This window comes from Macrosteles quadrilineatus, unplaced genomic scaffold, assembly GCF_028750875.1.
Source record: "Macrosteles quadrilineatus isolate MER2022 unplaced genomic scaffold, UCM_ALF_1.0 Scaffold_2__2_contigs__length_208266976, whole genome shotgun sequence".
Taxonomy (NCBI): domain Eukaryota; kingdom Metazoa; phylum Arthropoda; class Insecta; order Hemiptera; family Cicadellidae; genus Macrosteles; species Macrosteles quadrilineatus.
The window spans coordinates 124,886,857-124,904,694 of record NW_026542595.1 but is presented as its reverse complement, the minus strand read 5'-3'; the positions used below and the strand labels follow the sequence as shown (position 1 = coordinate 124,904,694).

Here is a 17,838-nt window from a genome sequence, read left to right as displayed (position 1 = left end):
TATCTTGACATTGACAATTGACAAATGAAATCTCGCTTAGAAAATGACAACCAAGACAACCCCGTTGAGTTTTTTTGGCCTGTTTTCTGTGCTGTCTGTCTGCTTGTTACGCGACAGGTTAAATAAAACAGCTGGAGCAGAGTATATGAGCCAAACAGCCAATGAGAATGAGAATTAGTTGTCTGAGATCTGTTGATCCAATCAACAGACGTTATCGAAGGCAGGCTTGTTTTATTCGTGATGTAACCGACGCGACGACGCGCCTGTTAATTCAATAACCGTTCGAACTCATGGTGGAAGGTTCGAACTCATGGTGGAAGTCGAACTCGACGACTGCCTTCAGTCAGTGATAGCATTTTGTATAATCAAACCAAAATTTTGTATTGATAACTCCCTACTACAAATCAATTAATACTGGTTAGACAAATTATATATATACAACAATAAAATTAAGGCTCAATAGAGCAATGGGGGAATTGCGGCACCATCTTCAAACTGAATGCTTCGAATTTTGCGTCTTGTTCCTCGAAGCCTAAACGCAACTGCTCTAATGACGGAGAGCTGGCTTTATGGATCCTTAACCATCCAATAATTTGGGAGTATGGTTTTCTCCATTTTACAGCCAGCGCCTCGCTTGTTATCCTCTCAAACGCTTCATATTCTTTGTGGGGGACTCCTTTCCGTGGAACATATTAATGGTGTGAAGCTTAATCTGATTTCTTCCGTGGGGTCCCAACCGATTTAACTTCGGCTGCTTTGTCATATTTATTATGTTTCTGAACGGCATGGTTTCGAGATATTGTACCCCATTCTTGGTTAACGTAAGAGGGAGCGTCAGCATTAACAATGCGATTATCAAAGAAACGGTACTCTCTCAGCCTCCCAAATACCATTAACTTTTAAGTCAGCTTTTAAAGCAGGGAAATTAATTGTTTTCAGGATCAGCTTCTCTCATAATAGGCTCGATTTCAACCCCATTCCAGGCCATATTTGCTATAGCAGCACAGTGGTCTTGATTTTGATCATGCCCATGTTTGATCAATCCTCCTTTTTTTACAATTTAAAGCATGGGTAAGATTCATAGGTAGATCACAACCATCACATCGTACTGGTAAATTTCTTAGTGTAAGGCCATGGCGAATTTACAAAGCATCTCTGAATTGATCCGGGGACAAATCCGTATGATCAGGATGCACATTGTGTCACAGTTAACCATTGGCTGGTATTCCCAGCTACAATTCTAATTATTGGCTTCTTTTGAGTTTCAGGAAGTAATAATTGCATCGTTCATTATTTGCTTTAGGCAAAGTGTCTTTTTATAGTTTTCTCTTTTTTTTTACAGCTTGTAGAGATGGATACATGATCATTAATTTTTAATGGTTGTCCTTTTTTTAATGGCCAATATTAGTTTTCCTGTACATTAATTGTTTTGATGTTTCAAATGAAATACCATCGTTCTTGGTCGGGTCCTGTTGGTCCTGAATATTTAGGCCTCCAAGACGAGTAGGGAGTGAGAACAAGTCATGTTCAAGTTCAGAAATCTCTTGTTCGAAAAGAATGGGAGTTAAATTAATGGCGATGTGTATGGCAGTTTTAAAATCTCCGTATTCTTCACTAAATCCCTCTGGTACTCTTTGAAGAAACGCTCATTAATTTTGTAATGACTTTGTAAAGGGAGCAAACTTGTTAAAAAGGGTGACTTGTTATCGAAGGTCTTGATATCAAGGTTCCACTGTTTGCTCATTGTTTCTAAGCTACGTGAATCAATTTGAAAACACATAACTGTAACTAATCTTGATTTAATCTGTACTTTTATTTCTTCTCCCATTTAGATTTAATATGCAAAATAGTTGCATATGGAGTTTTGACTATCTGGGACCTGATGACATTGACTATACATACATCTATTGAAAATTTTTAATCAATGTAAGGAATTATCAGGGTAAGGGATTAAGCTATATTGTATAATATATTTATTCCTCTTTGACTCTGCCCTGCCATAATCAATCGGTTTCAATTCTTTGGTGGATTCTCGTTTCCATATGGGTTTGTTATGAATTATCTAATATATAAAATTCTCGTGTCACAGTGTTTGTCTGCAAACTCCTCCGGAACGACTTCACCGATCGTTATGAAATTTGGTGTGTAAATTCTGTAGGTATGCGAATCGGACGTAAACTATTTCCCGTTTCGAAATTCTTAAAAGGGCTCCGCCCCAGTGGCTCTGGAGTTTCCCATGTTAACCTTATGAGAAATGGAATTAATGAATCTTAACAGCTGTTTCAATTAAACAAGTTGGTTCTGTTCTATGATGTTCAATAGCATTAAAGTTACAAGGATTACCAACAGGGTGCAGCACTATTATTTCTTTTACATTTATGACAACAGCTAATTTGGGGGTAGCGGATTTCTACCCCCGGATATTTACCCCCATGAAAAAACGCCTACGTCATTTTGACGTCACGAGGGGCGGGGCCTATACACGATCGAGAAACAGCCCGCGACTGGAAATCTACCCCCGGACATCTACCCCCGGACATCTACCCCCGTGGTCAGCTACGCTACGTATCGGCCAAGATGCATTGTTGTAATTGATTTTATTAATTGGTTTATGTAAATAAACGGCTCTTCGGTTATTCATTAGCTTCTAATTTCCAGTACTAGCTGTTGTACCCGTGCTTTGCAACGGGAAGAGGACACAAAATAGAAACATTTTAATCTTTACATCTGTTGCATATAATAGTTACACATCCGCCAACGCTTTTAGAATCAAAATTCAACTTTTATGGCCTTAATAGAAACGTTCAAGTTATAACTTTTAAATCTGGTAAGTAGTGGACCACCATTTTGGTTTTGATTAATTTTAAATCTTGTGTAGGCTGATATAAGAAAAACTGACCAAATCTTCGAATAAAACTTACACATACAATTTATCTTCATCTCCCTTAATTACATATCTTTTTATATATGACATTATATATTTCAATTTTGAAGTTGCAAAAATACAAATTATTAAATTTAAATGGACATTTTTTTTTAGTTTCACTTTTCTTCATATTAAATCACAAATCCTTCCATCTTCAGTTTCTTCACTCACAATAAATCATTAGCAAAACTAAGTCACCTGTTATAAACTTTAGAAATATTTTGTGCCTTGTCAATACAGTATTTTGAAATATTAAAGAAAATATAAAGGTATTTTATATCCATACTATAAAAATTTTTAAACAAATCATTTAGCATTAAACACCGCAGACAGAACTAATACAGTATGATTATCAAAGCATCGAGGACTAAAAAATGTAATAGCAAATACAGTATGTTTCATTGCATCTCTGATTCTAATCTACAAACATATCAACAAACAACTTAATGCACAAACCAGTTCTTTTAATCAGTTCCATCGTCCTTTGCCTTTAAATCTTCACACTTACCATTAAGTAAACATAGTAACAGATATTTAATTGATTTTAGAAACAAAAGAACACTGTGTACTGCTTAGTTTTATGATATTTTCCTTGGTTTATTTTAATCAGTGGTGTGGCAAAACACAATAAATTTATCAAATAAAGTAAATGTGAACTGAAAGCTATGTTAAGATAAAATAAGAGTATTTTGTATTACCATTTGATAATTAAACATAGTTACACATATACAACAGATTTTAGAACACAAATATCAATGATGTACAATTTGGTTATTGATGATATTCTTTAGTTTTTAAGCATAGGTTTAGCAAAACACAATTCCTAAATTTACCTAAATATATATATTCAAAACAATGTGATATGCAAGTTATGTTAAGTTAATCTAACACATGTTAAGCAGTTCAAATTTATTTAAAGTAGCCTCCAAATTCATACAAAACATCTATACATTGTAATTTTCATACTGTTTCTATGAAAACATATCAATAACATTATTTTCATAACTTAGACGCTTAGAAAAATCCAAAGCAGAGCCGGAGTTGATACAGCAACGGTTATAGAATCTTTTTTTTACAATCATTGACAGTTTTAAATAATCCATGATGAAACGTTAGATTAAAATAAACCTACCTCATAGTTATGGGAAAACTAGCTGACCCGGCGAACTTCGTATCGCCTAAGTTATAGGTTTCCCCTAAGACAGACCGATGGAAAGAAAGTACCGTTACGTTTAATTTTCAAGATGATCTCGTTCGCATCGCTCAATCACGTCCTGGTTGAAGTTCGTTCGCTACGCTCACTCACCTTTGGGTTGGAGCTCGTTCGCTACGCTCACTCACCTTTAGGTTGGAGCTCGTTCGCTGCGCTCACTTGCCTTCAGGTTAGCTCGTTCGCTACGCTCACTCGCCTCCAGGTTGAAGTTCGTTCGCTACGCTCACTCACCTTTTGGTTGCAGTGCTGCACCCTGTTGGTAATCCTTGTAACTTTAATGCTATTGAACATCATAGAACAGAACCAACTTGTTTAATTGAAACAGCTGTTAAGATTCATTAATTCCATTTCTCATAAGGTTAACATGGGAAACTCCAGAGCCACTGGGGCGGAGCCCTTTTAAGAATTTCGAAACGGGAAATAGTTTACGTCCGATTCGCATACCTACAGAATTTACACACCAAATTTCATTACGATCGGTGAAGTCGTTCCGGAGGAGTTTGCAGACAAACACTGTGACACGAGAATTTTATATATTAGATATTATATTTAACCTCTTTGTATCAGCTGTCTGCAATTGTAAAATATGCAAGTTAGCTACTAGCGGCTAGTGCCTGACCACCAAATCTGTTCGGGAGCGAAACTTCTATCCACTCGACGTTCTGTACCCACGAGCACCTCAGCTTCCACATGCACAGAAGGCCTTGGAACAGTTCCTGGGATAACAGCTATTTGTGTAATAAGCTTCACTGTATATCTTTATTGCACCTGTTTAGATAGTTGTTTCTTTCAGCAGTTGCAGTTGCGAACTGTGCATTATGATTTTGTAATTTGTAAAGGTAAAGGTGTTTATTCTTTACTGTTTGTTTACTTTTGACTTGAGCTGCTTGAAAATGTGTTTTATGATTATGAAAATTAAAGTGTTGTGAGTGTGCTGAAGCTGATTTGATATTAGGTATATTGACAATTAAATGTTTTGCGTGCATGCATTATTTATGAAGTGTTAAATGTTCACTTAAACTGTATTTTTCGGATTCCTCAAGAAGAGAGGTTAGGTTGGGTTTGTGTGTGAATTTGTTAGATTACAGTTTTGGTGTTGGTAGTGGTGGGTCTAAGTTAAGGCATTGAGTATGGTTAAGGTAAACTTAGGCCTACCTACTCTTATAAATAGATAAGTTATTAATTTAACTTTTTCAAAGGCAATAACTTCTAAGACCTAAACTCAACTGAAAGGCCCAAAACTAACTTAATTAACCTAGACCTACCACTACCAAAACTGCAATCCAACAAATTCACTCACAAACACAACTCAACCTAGCCTATTAACAATCACTCTTGAGGAATCCGAAAAATATATGTTAAGTGAACATTTAAAACTTCATAAATAATTCATGCACGCAAAACATTTAATTGTCAATACCCGATAACAAATCAGCTTCAGCACACTAACAACACTTTAATTTTCATAATCATAAAACACATTTTCAAGCAGCTCAAGTCAAAAGTAAACAAACAGTAAAGAATGAACACCTTTACCTTTACAAAATCATAATGCACAGTTCGCAACTGCAACTGCTGAAAGAAACAACTATCTAAACAGGTGCAATAAAGATATACAGTGAAGCTTATTACACAAATAGCTGTTATCCCAGGAACTGTTCCAAGGCCTTCTGTGCATGTGGAAGCTGAGGTGCTCGTGGGTACAGAACGTCGAGTGGATAGAAGTTTCGCTCCCGAACAGATTTGGTGGTCAGGCACTAGCCGCTAGTAATTTAGCTCAGTTCTCCTTGTTTACATTGAAATGTCAAAGCAAATGTAAAAACTCATTAATAGTGTTCTAATCGCAGCCATGGAGACCAATCAATATTTACTTTTAAAATCCTCACCTCAGAACTTTTAAAGCCAAAGGGGCAAAGCCTACGGTCATTATCGAAATGTGAATAGTCCTATAATGGTCCTTGGTATGGTAGCTATATTTATGTAAAATTTAAGCCCAGTTGGTTCAGTAGTTTTTGCACCTATTAGTAATACACATACAGACAGACACCATTAGATTTTTATATAATAGTATAGATAAAGCATGCGATATGTCGTTGTCATGTTTAACATGTACATCGAATAGGTACAGTATTTTACATATTTGATTTACGTAGCTAAATAAGGTTATAACAAATAACATTTATCTTATGTTATTGGAATTAAAACAACTACAAGATTATGCAGTTTTTAAAAAAACTAGGTATTCTGAAATCAATATGTTTTTTTTTATATGCTATTATGAATATGCTTTCTTATTATTTACTTTAGAGTATTTTTGATGATATCATCGTTTTGGTGACACACCTGGGGCCCTATTTTTGAAATGGTTGACTGTTGAGTTGAGTGTCGAGTCATTCTATTTCCAATCGTTTCGTATTTTTGAAACGGTTGACGGTGGACTTATACAACCAAAACTACTCAACACCTATCGAGCTGTTGAGTGGAGGTTGACTGCACTTTCTTCTTCCTCTCTTTCGGCAAAAAATTACTCTTTTTGAGACGACGCCATATTGTTTTGTTATTGCTTTAATTTACTAATTGCGATTTAGAGGTTATGTATTTGTTGTCAATGTATTAGCACCCAATTATGCGATTGTTTTCTGTAGAATAATCGCATTTTAATTTTATTTACTGTGTCAATACTAGACTATTTAATCAAGGGTTTATTCTTGTTGGAATGTTTGAAATAGACTAGGCATACTAATTGAACTTATTATAAGATAATTATTGTTATTAGACCTATGATTTAAGGTATTAAAGATTGTGGTAGAGAGAAACAATATCATAGTTTGTTTCAATACCATTCACCTAATAAAGGGATCGAATTAATTTAAGTTACGATATGCTTCCAGTGCAATGGCAAATAGCCGCTTTAACCTAAATAAAAAACAATTAAAAATAACATAAAACAAACCGACGAAGGAAACTAAAATAAGGTGATGTGTTCCGAAATAGAGACGAAGAAAGCAAATAATAATGTATTTAGGATGAGTGTAGGACCTAAAGTAAAGTGCAGCCTATGCCTAAACTTATAATTAGCTACACCCTAAAACAAACATCCATAGTAAATTTTATTTTTTATACTTAAGTTTATTAGGCTACTTTATTTAGTTTACTTTAGTTTATTACTTAAGTTAAGGTACTTTGCAATCACTAAGATTAAGCAAGACATAACCTCAATCTCAATTCAATCTCTCTTTTAGAGTAAGAAGAGGTTAAATCGAAGTCCGCAAGAACTCTGCATTGTGATTGGTTCAAAATGACGTCATCTGAATTTTTGACGGTCGTATGCTCTACATTTCCACCACGAGTCTCTCAACTAGTGATTCCCAACTCGCTTCCCAACTGTTGGGTTTCAAAAATACCAAATCATGTTGTTGGTTGAGTTGAGTGCTGACGATTGACTCAACTGTCAACCATTTCAAAAATAGGGCCCCTGTTGCGTTGACTGTTGTGTTGGCAACGACTTGGGGTATATTATTGCCCAAGAAGAATAAAGTATTTTTTTGAGTTTTCGCTTCACAAGAAAAAAAATAATTTGCATAATAAGCTAATGAATAACCGAAGAGCCGTTGACTTACATAAACCAATTAATGAAATCAATTACAACAATGCATCTTGGCCGATACGTAGCGTAGCTGACCATGGGGGTAGATTTCCGGGGGTAGATGTGCGGGGGTAGATGTCCGGGGGTAGATGTCTGGGGGTAGATGTCCGGGGGTAGATGTCCGGGGGTAGATTTCCAGTCGCGGGCTGTTTCTCGACCGTGTATAGGCACCGCCCCTCGTGACGTCAAAATGACGTAGGCGTTTTTTCATGGGGGTAAATATCCGGGGGTAGAATTCCGGCGACCCCTAATTTGCAACCAAAAGGTGAGTGAGCGTAGCGAACGAATTTCAACCTGGAGGCGAGTGAGCGTAGCGAACGAGCTAACCTGAAGGCAAGTGAGCGCAGCGAACGAGCTCCAACCTAAAGGTGAGTGAGCGTAGCGAACGAGCTCCAACCCAAAGGTGAGTGAGCGTAGCGAACGAACTTCAACCTGGGGCCCATTTCATAATAAAGTACAAACTAATATTATTAGTAAATCAGCTGATCGCCCAATGCAAATCTAATGGAAATTACAAGTTACAAGTTGTAACTTGTAACTTGTAGTTTATTATGAAATGGGCCCCAGGACGTGATTGAGCGATGCGAACGAGATCATCTTGAAAATTAAACGTAACGGTACTTTCTTTCCATCGGTCTGTCTTAGGGGAAACCTATAACTTAGGCGATACGAAGTTCGCCGGGTCAGCTAGTATTTAAATATAAACATCATAACCCAAGTTCAAGTTGTATTCTGTTCTAATAAATAATAATTGTTTATTTTTAAAATCTTAAGACTAACTTATTGTTGTTATGCATTTTTGTGTTGGTTTGACATAATTAAAAATGGGAAACCATATAAAGAGTAAATTTTTATGCTATGTTACTAAGGGGTAAGGTAGGGCTTCTTCTAAAAATATTGTATAAGAAATCTTTTTGTTAACGCAATAGGCCAGAGCCCACAGCCCAGCCTACTGCCTACTAGTTGATAATAGAAAAATGGGCTAGATAAGAATAGATAATGAGTACATTAATCTTGTATTGGCCAATTAATTACTTATCCTAGTGAGTTATAAGTTAATACTTAATGTAACAAAAACTTTACCCTCCTAGAGAAAAAAGTAGTTATGTTTTGCAAAGGAAACTGTAAAGTATGATTGGCATTGGCACAGGCCTAACTTAATTTAATTTAAGAAAATTAAGCGGTCTTAATTCTATGGGCTGCTCAGAGTTTAGGCATAAGTTACCTATTTTGCAGTTTGTGTTCATAAGTTAACTTACATAACTTATTGTAGAGATTAGCAAATAAGCTATTCAAAATACCAGAAACATTATGGGAGCATGGTAATTCTATCAATTGATTCTTTATATTTAACTGAACAGAAGGTTTCTGTAAATTAGCAAAGTTTTTACCATAGGTTGTTAAATAAACTTAGGTTTTTACATGTTTTCAGATTATGCTAGGCTACATACCTAGATATAAACACGCATCCTAAGTTTACTTTGGGTAAGTTACAGTTCCGCAGAGATCCTGCGATACGGTATATTAAGTTACAGTTCCGCAGAGATCCTACGATACGGTATATTATCGGATGAATAACAATATAAGTTAACTTAGGCTATACTGAAATATGTCTATTTTAATCCAGTTCGTTAATAATATCATAACTTAACATAATTATTTTAATTACCAAACCCCTAACTTATGATGAGTAGGCCTAAATAAAAACAACAATAACATTGAAACATTTTTTTTTCTTCATTTTATCCCTTGTTTCCACTTTCTCTTTTTATTTTTCACGTTAATTTACTTTTTGGTTGGTGTTTTTTGTAAATTTTCATGTAATAACTTAAGTTAAATTGAGTTTTGTTTTTAGTTAGGCCTATACCGGTATTTATTAAATATAGGCCTATTAATAAAAGCGTAAGATAAACATACCAATTTTGAAATAAATAAGTTAGGCCTATTTTCTACAATTAAAAATAATTATATAATTGATATATTGAACCAAACAAGTTTCAATATATATTGTTATTCTTATTCAGTGATAATATATCGTGGAGGTTCTCTGCAATACTGTACCATAGACCCCTTATTTTCCACTATTATTTTTGTCCAAACAAGATCAGTTGTCAATTTGTAATTTAAATGCGTTTGAAGATATTAAAAAAGAAGAAATATGGATCATAAAGGAATATTAAAATATTAATATATAAAAAAAGCCATCGATATTAATGAATGTTCCCTTCAACAGGAAAGTACATTTTTTATTAGTTCACAAGTAATTTAACTAAAGTAAGCTTAACTTAATGTAAAATAATCTTATTTCAGCAAATTCTAAACAAAAAAAGAAACCAAAACAAAAGTAGTAAGTTATATTAGAATTTACTGCAACTGGCATCAGACGGTTTAATATTTGTTGATACTAATCAAGTTTCTTTGATCTCGCTGTGTTGTTTCAACTAATTGCTCTGAAGTAATAGTCCACTCAATCATACTGTTACACATAATATGAGATTTTTATCAAGATCAGCCTTAAGACGTATTGTTATTTTATTGAGTGAACGAAAGTTGTTAAAGCTGGCATGGGATACCCGATCTGCATAATTTTGCTCTGGCAAGTGTAAACAATAAAAAAAATACTCTTTTTGAAATACATAGGCTAGGTACCTAGTACTTTTTTAATAAATATTTTGTTATCATACCGTGACCAGTGCTCGATTTGTAAAAAATGAAGTGCCGGAACTGTAACCTATTTCATGAGATATGTACCTATTTATGACAATATTTTTATCTTTCCAAAAGAGAGGTACGGTACTGGAACTCCGTTCTGTCGCGTTTCCCCTCAAATCAAGCACTGACTGTAACTATACTTTTACATGACAGAAAACTTTTTAATGGTAGGCCTAGGGTATTGTGTGTAGTCTTAAACACAAAGGCCAAGGTTGTCTCTGACGCCCAAAGTTATACAACCATACCTTTTTGTTTTGGTATGTGTTTTGGAATTTTTAAACAATTGGGAATCAAGCAAAGTTAATGTACAGTAACCAGACAAGTTATTCCTAAAGAAAATAACTGTTGCAATCTTGCATTAAAAGAAATAATTCCAGTAAATAGAGATTACCGTACTTAAAAATAAAAATAAGCTTATCATAGTATGCATTTAACAATCATAAAAAATGAGTGAAAAATTGTACCTGATTCATTTTTAAAGAATAAAAAAATTAAATATTTATTTAACTTGGCAATAAATATTCCTTCCATCCACTGTAATTTGAATTTTCTAATAATTGTAATTTTTCAGGTTTAGTTCATATTTTCGGTCGTTGTCAACAAGAGAAGTACAAAGTAAGTTTATAGTCTTAGACAATGCATTAAGTTTGGCATATTTATATTTTGGTTAAGTTAATAGGGCCTACAGTAATACAATGTTTATACAAATAACAAGACAGCCACAACATTATGGATAAATCTTCCTACTGCTTATCATAAGTTACATTAATTAAAACAATACATTTTCACTAAAGCTACATTTAGGAAGCCAGTCGGAAGGCAGTGTATTTCACATACTTCTAGTGAATTTCAAGTTAACTGAGGCAACTGGCTTCGTGTAAACGGGGCTTAAAACTTACAAACCCATCCAATATTCAGAAACGTGTTTATAGTAAACAATTTCTGAAATGTTTTGTTTCAATATTTTTATCCCTATGTATGGTAGTAGTCGTACCGTAGTCAAAAGAAATTAATGCTTTTCATAATTTTGGAAAAGATAAAACCAAATATTCAGGCAGTTACATTAGAATACAGGTAGGTATTCTACCACAGGTAGGGTTATTTTTAGAGCACATTGATCCATAAAACATTCACCTAAATCTCTGTCAGTGGTGACAATAAAACTCTTTGCAAATCTGTTATATTTAAAATACCCCCGCCGCAGCAAACCTGCAGACTTAGCGAATTTCCATCTGCCTGATTGGATTTAAACTAAAATGTCTCCTTAAATCACATTTATTCCCTATTTAAACAGAATTAGTTTAATGAGTACTTTGCTGCAACAGGGAGGGTAAAAAAGTTTTTTTAATGTAAAATATTAAAAGGTACTGTGGTTTAGTAAGAAATAAATGTATTTTCCAAATTTGATCAAAATATGTTCATAAACAAGCAAACTACAACAGTTGACTTATTCTCCATAAGAATAACATGGGAATTTTAAAATTACAATTTTTTTGAATTTTCTCCGTAACAATTAGGCACATAATAACGCTTCAATAAACTAAATTATTTGTTTTTTTAAGCTCTACAAAATGGTTTAAAAAGAAATTGTGAAATTTTGTGTTTTTAGGGCCAAAAATGGGAAAAACCTATTTTTACCCCATAAAACCCTCGTTCCCATAGTCTGATCATGCTAGTTCGCGAACTCATTCAAGTTTATCCCGCCTTACACCTTCAAACCAAGTTTTATCAAAATCGGACAAAAATTACTTAAGTTAGGCCTATTGTGCGGATGGACACACATATATATATACCTATATATATATATATCTATATATATATCTCTATATATAGATATATAAAAATTTGAACGAATGGTGTTTTTGGCCTCTGGGGACATCAAAATGAAAAAGTAAATCGGTCCCGGGCTTAGGTCTTACCATGAGACCTACGGTAATAGCTACTTCCCTATAGGGAAATTTGCTAAAAAACCATTGCAATCTATTTATGCAGGTTTTTCTGTGGTTTATATTGATTGTGGACTATTTTTCTGTTTAAGGAAAGTATGATCTCCAAGGGAAACAGAAGGTACGTTATGAAGAGTTTACTCCTCTAGGCAAATCCTTGGAGGAGGGTAAGTAATCTTGACAAAATATAGAGTATATAATTGGTCAGGAAACATTTTGCTGTCTATAAGTCTTACAGAAATATATATTTAATGTTCATGTAAGTTTTATTTCCGAGAAACTTTTCTTAAGCTTTAACGGGTGACAGATTTTAAAACGAGATGACTCACAAAGTTTTAATCTCGGTAGTGAACCCATCGACAAACAGTGTAAATATATCATGTAGGTACAAACAGATACAGTTCAATTAGTGAAATACACACACAAGTTAAACACTGAAAAGTATGCAAATAACAACAGAAAGCAAAGCACAGATAATGAGACTTTAAGAACTCCTGGAACTTAAGCAGCGCGGAGGTGAAACAGGGTGGTAGCATCCATGTTACGCGACCTTTAACATTTAAACTGAGTGCAAGAAATAGTGCTGGAGGAGTTTTGACAGTGAAATTGGGCCAAATCAGTTCCTAGAAATACGTAACTTATGTGAGTTACTTTGACTTCTAAAACTGACAAACAGCAAAAACACATTTTTTCTAGATAAAAAACTCTGTTAAGTCATGTGTTAGAGCTGACAGATAAGTTTTATATGGGTATGGTCCTTTATTTGTTAATATCTGTCTATGTTGACACCTTTCCTATCAAATCAACCATTCTTTGACACAATTATAATTATTTTCCCTTATGTTTAAATTCACTTTACAGACTTGTAAGAATGTTGAGAACAGTTTATTTGTATTCTGGAATTGTAATTTGTTCCAGTGTATATTTTAAGGCCAACGATGGTTTTAGCATACTGTAGCCCTAATAATCAAAATTAGCTAATTACCATACATTAAACTTTTTTTTTTGTATTTTATCTGATTGATCTGTGTTGTTTTAGGAAAGGCCAATTTGTCAACACCTTTTATCACATTTAAGCTTATGAATTATAACGTACTGGCTCAAACACACATGATGACACACATTCGTAATTATAAGAACTGTCCTCGAGAATGTCTGAATTGGAGTTTTCGAAAAGGGATTTTGAGCCAGGAACTCGAACTGGAGAAACCTGATGTACGTATAGTGTCTACCTTGACTTCTAATTTTTAGTTGGCTAGCTGTCACACTCGTAAGACCTATTTTTGCATAGCCTATGACAATATTATGTATAATGGCATAGGCTATGCAAAAATAGGTCTATACACATGCTTTAAAATTTGTACTAGCAGATTCATTAGTTTTTCTTTTATTTCAGATTTTCTGCCTTCAAGAAGTGGAAGGCAGCCACAGAAAAGAATTACTGGAACCACTCTCAAAAATGGGTCAGTATTAGATCCTAAAGACTGGAAAATGCCTGATTTAAAAATTGTGAGTATGAAATGAATTCAGTTAGAGGCAGAGATAATACAATAATGATTAAAATGGGACTCAGTTGGTCTTAATTTCTTTAACATTTAAAATCAGTGGGAATCTTGTTTTAAATTTATTATTGGTTTAAAAAAAGTAGCATATTCATATTGAACAACTAACAAATACAGTTTTAGAATAATCAGAATTTCTTTTAAAATTTACTTAAAAAATATTTACAACTTGCAGGATACGATGCTTTGTATGTTCCACGAGGAGAGGGTAAGCCAGACGGATGTGCTCTCCTTTACAACGCTTCAAAATTTCAAATCACAGACTTTGCTCCAGTGCTGTACTTCCGGCCAGAGATGCCCCTCCTAGATCGACCTAATGTTGGAATGGTGGCAACACTGGAGCTGCGTGAGCACCCGGGTAACTGCATCACTGTTGCCAACACACATTTTCTCTACAACCAGCGCCGTCTGGATATCAAGTTGAGTCAGCTGCAGATACTGCTTGCGGAAACTGAGAGACTGGCTTTCGCTGGATTGCCTGACAAGTCAGTGGTTACAACTTTTATAATTTTGTTGTACAGTTGAACTAAGCTAAACTTAGGGTGCCATCCTATATTTTTTAATCTTCTTTATTCCTATTTCTATCAGCAAGTGCACAAGTTAGATTATCTTCCTATGAACTCTCAACTTTGGGTGTATTGCTGAAGTAAAAACATTACTCTCGCATTATTTACCCATAACAACTTAATAAGAATTTCGATAGAAACCCAAAATATAATTTTACAGGTATCATCCCGTGATACTTACAGGTGATCTGAACGTGAACCCGGATACTTGCCTGATCAGCTTGTTGCGTAATCGGTACGTGAACTGCAGAAACTTCAACGGACAGTGGCGGCCCGTCAGAGACTCTGAGGGGCGACAACTGTCTGTGCCTGACGAACTACTGCGTGACTACCTCAACATATCACCAGACTGTCAATACACGGACGTGGTGGAGGGGAGAAGAAGAGGGATAAAGGATGTGAAGAAAACTGAGGTAAACATACTGTTTGGGCAAATGTTGAATGAATATACTTTCACTGATTAAAAATTTAACATTTATGTGTCCACCATCAGTTTTTCTACAATGAATCCAAAAATGCAATAAGTTTTTGTTGGAATTAATTTTAATGTCCGAAAAACGAAATTGAGGATTACGGATTTAAGGCTCATTTAAGGGTTTGGATGGGAACATGGCGGTGAGAAAGGTATGTGGAGATCGAACAGCTGTTTATATGTGATGCGAAACTAAGAAACCCAGTCCAACTATTCTGTGCACGATGGAAACAATTCATTTGTAAACAAACAGTTCTGAATAAATTGTATTGATGAGAAAGATTCATTAAATCAGTTTATGCACAGATCACAAGGATGTACAGATTACCAACGTCAAAGGACTCTAGATATTCTTAACCCTTCCAGGGCTATGGACGGATATATCCGTCAATCTTTGTTTACTTTCCGGGCTGAAAACGGATATATCCGTCCTGAGAAATTTCTTCTTTTCTGGGATAAAGACGGATATATCCGTCCAAATACGAATTGATACACAATGTTGTTTATAATACGGTAATTAACATTATACTGCATTATAAATGGGTTATTTTGTTTTTGTGGTTGGCAATAATAATTGCCGCAGCTGTTTCGGCTATTTTGCACCATAGAGTGTGCATAAGTAAATATTGCTGTCACTTCACACATGGTTGTTAGCGAGTGATGTTTACATTTTGTGTTTTGTACTTTATTTTTATGTTATTGAGCTAAAGATACTAATGCAAACGATCTGAAATTTGAAGATGTTATTGAGATGCTTAATCAAAGTATGTCTGAGAGTGGTTTTATACTTGGAAGTGAAAAATAATAGTATGGAATGTGATGGATATGATGAACTTGAAGAACAGTTTTTACGTAGTGGAAGTCTTGGCGGGGAATGGGATTGAGGACATGGGAGTGGAACTGAGTGGTTTAGATTTACTTCAGAATGATAGATACATTTTTATGGATAAAAAATAAAACAAGAGAAGGAATAGCCTAAGGTTGACGGATATATCCGTCTGCCGCCCACAAGATACTCAAGATTATTGGTAGTGTTCATATTTTGTGATTATCACTGAGGGCGGCAGACGGATATATCCGTCCACCTTGTGTTTTTTGTGGGCCAAAGACGGATATATCCGTCAAATCAAATTTTATTTTATTCATAACTTTTGTACAAAAATTAGTTCAGCCCTAAGGAAAATCTTTTTACGATCCATGAATTATTTCAAGTGAAATAAATACAAAACACAACCACTTTAGTTTTTAATTTTTTTTCAAAAAATAATTAAGCTCCAGCCCTTCATTTAACTTAGCCCTGGAAGGGTTAACTTATTGTTGATCATTGTAGACTAATCAGTTCTTATTTAGGCATGGCCGGAAGATAAATCAGGCTTTATGCGGGATTTGTGACTGTATTAAGTGTTTTGAAATTAAGTTAGATTAGGAACGTAAAGTTTAGGTTTTAATGAACCGACATATTAATTTATGTTACCTCAAGACCGTTTTTGCACGATTGAAATAGTCAGTGAAACACAACAAAATAATAGTCTCTAAAATGCTTGCATTAAATTTCAATAAATTTACATTAAACTTAAATAGCGTACTTTTTATAATTTTACAGAACCTTCAAGAAACACTGGATAGTCACAGAGTTTTTCCTGAAAAGAAATTTGGCAACATTGTTGGGAAGGAAAAAATAATTGAGATTCAAGAAGTTGCAAACTCTAAATTTGGAAAGGTAAGAAAAATACAAGTTAATTTATTTTACGCCACACTACACTGTTTTGACGAACTTCCCACGCAAGGCTTTAGTCCAGAAAACAGCTGTTTGCCGTCAGCTTAATCAAATGGGGTTTCATTACGTACTACTGTACTGTAATGAGTTTTACCGGACACCAACCAGTATACACTAAGATATATATTGTATATGTATTTGGCAATGAGTGAGAGTGGTTAGTTTATAAACAAAAACATAACCTCTCTTAGAGAGGTTATGATTAATGATTTTTAGTCCTTTAGTCGGTGGTAATACGTGATTGATATAAGTGTGCCAGCCGTTTTATTCGAAAACCATAAGAGATATCAAAAAAAGTTAAAAGGTAAGTGCCTTGGACTTTTTATTTTAAAAATTGTAGTCAAGTCGAAAAAATTATTTTAGCCGCCATTTTTCCAATATGGCCGCCAACTTTGATTTTTCTTATGGAACACCCTGTATTTTATGATGTATTCTGGTAGAAAAAGTAATTTTAAGACGATTTTATTCTTGTGATTTTTTTCATAAACCCAACCGTTTCAAAGATAATAATGGTTTAAGTTGTGAAATTTTGAATGGTTTTCGAATAAAACAGCTGGCATGCTTGCTTAGGCCTTTATCAAAACTCTTTCTGCATGAGAAAATTCATCCACAATAAGAATTGCCCTTACTTTCAATTAAAAACCACTGGTTAAAATAGAAGGCTAGCTGTATTATCTGCAGCTAACGTAAATCCTACAGCTTGTGTAGTCGCACTCATCTCTCCCAACTAGAGCGCTCCCACGGGTATGAGGGGTTCTACTGTATTGTGACAATTTTATTTCTGATCTAAATTATCAATAAGTCGGAGAACTAACATGATATTTACTGTTTCAGTGGAGACTTGCAGTTGAAGCACCGGACTGCTCCGTTCAAACCAATCAAAGGACTACAACTTCTTTCCCGCCTGCAAATGCCTTCTGTGCCAGAATACAAGTCTCACTTCAGAAACCTGCCTAACTTCGCTTGCGGTTCCGACCACTTACCTCTCATCGCCTCGTTCCTGCTTCCCATTCATTGA

The 17,838-nt window shown here is 34.7% G+C and overlaps 1 protein-coding gene across 1 annotated transcript; it reads left to right on the top strand.

The window, feature by feature from the left end:
- The first annotated feature begins 5,269 nt into the window (after nt 1-5,269).
- Nucleotides 5,270-17,838, top strand: LOC128984860 (protein angel homolog 2-like). Its single transcript, XM_054404229.1, has 6 exons — nt 5,270-5,278; nt 5,792-5,906; nt 12,536-12,610; nt 14,181-14,490; nt 14,732-14,995; nt 17,655-17,838. The coding sequence occupies exons 1-6, from the start codon at nt 5,270-5,272 to the stop codon at nt 17,836-17,838; spliced, it is 957 nt and encodes a 318-aa protein (XP_054260204.1).

What these genes read in the sequence shown, in the direction of transcription:
- LOC128984860 (XM_054404229.1), top strand. An exon ending in TGGTCAGGCACTAGCCGCTA is followed by an intron (nt 5,907 to 12,535) that starts GTAATTTAGCTC and finishes TTTCTGTTTAAG; the next exon opens with GAAAGTATGATCTCCAAGGG. An exon ending in TTCGCTGGATTGCCTGACAA is followed by an intron (nt 14,491 to 14,731) that starts GTCAGTGGTTAC and finishes ATAATTTTACAG; the next exon opens with GTATCATCCCGTGATACTTA.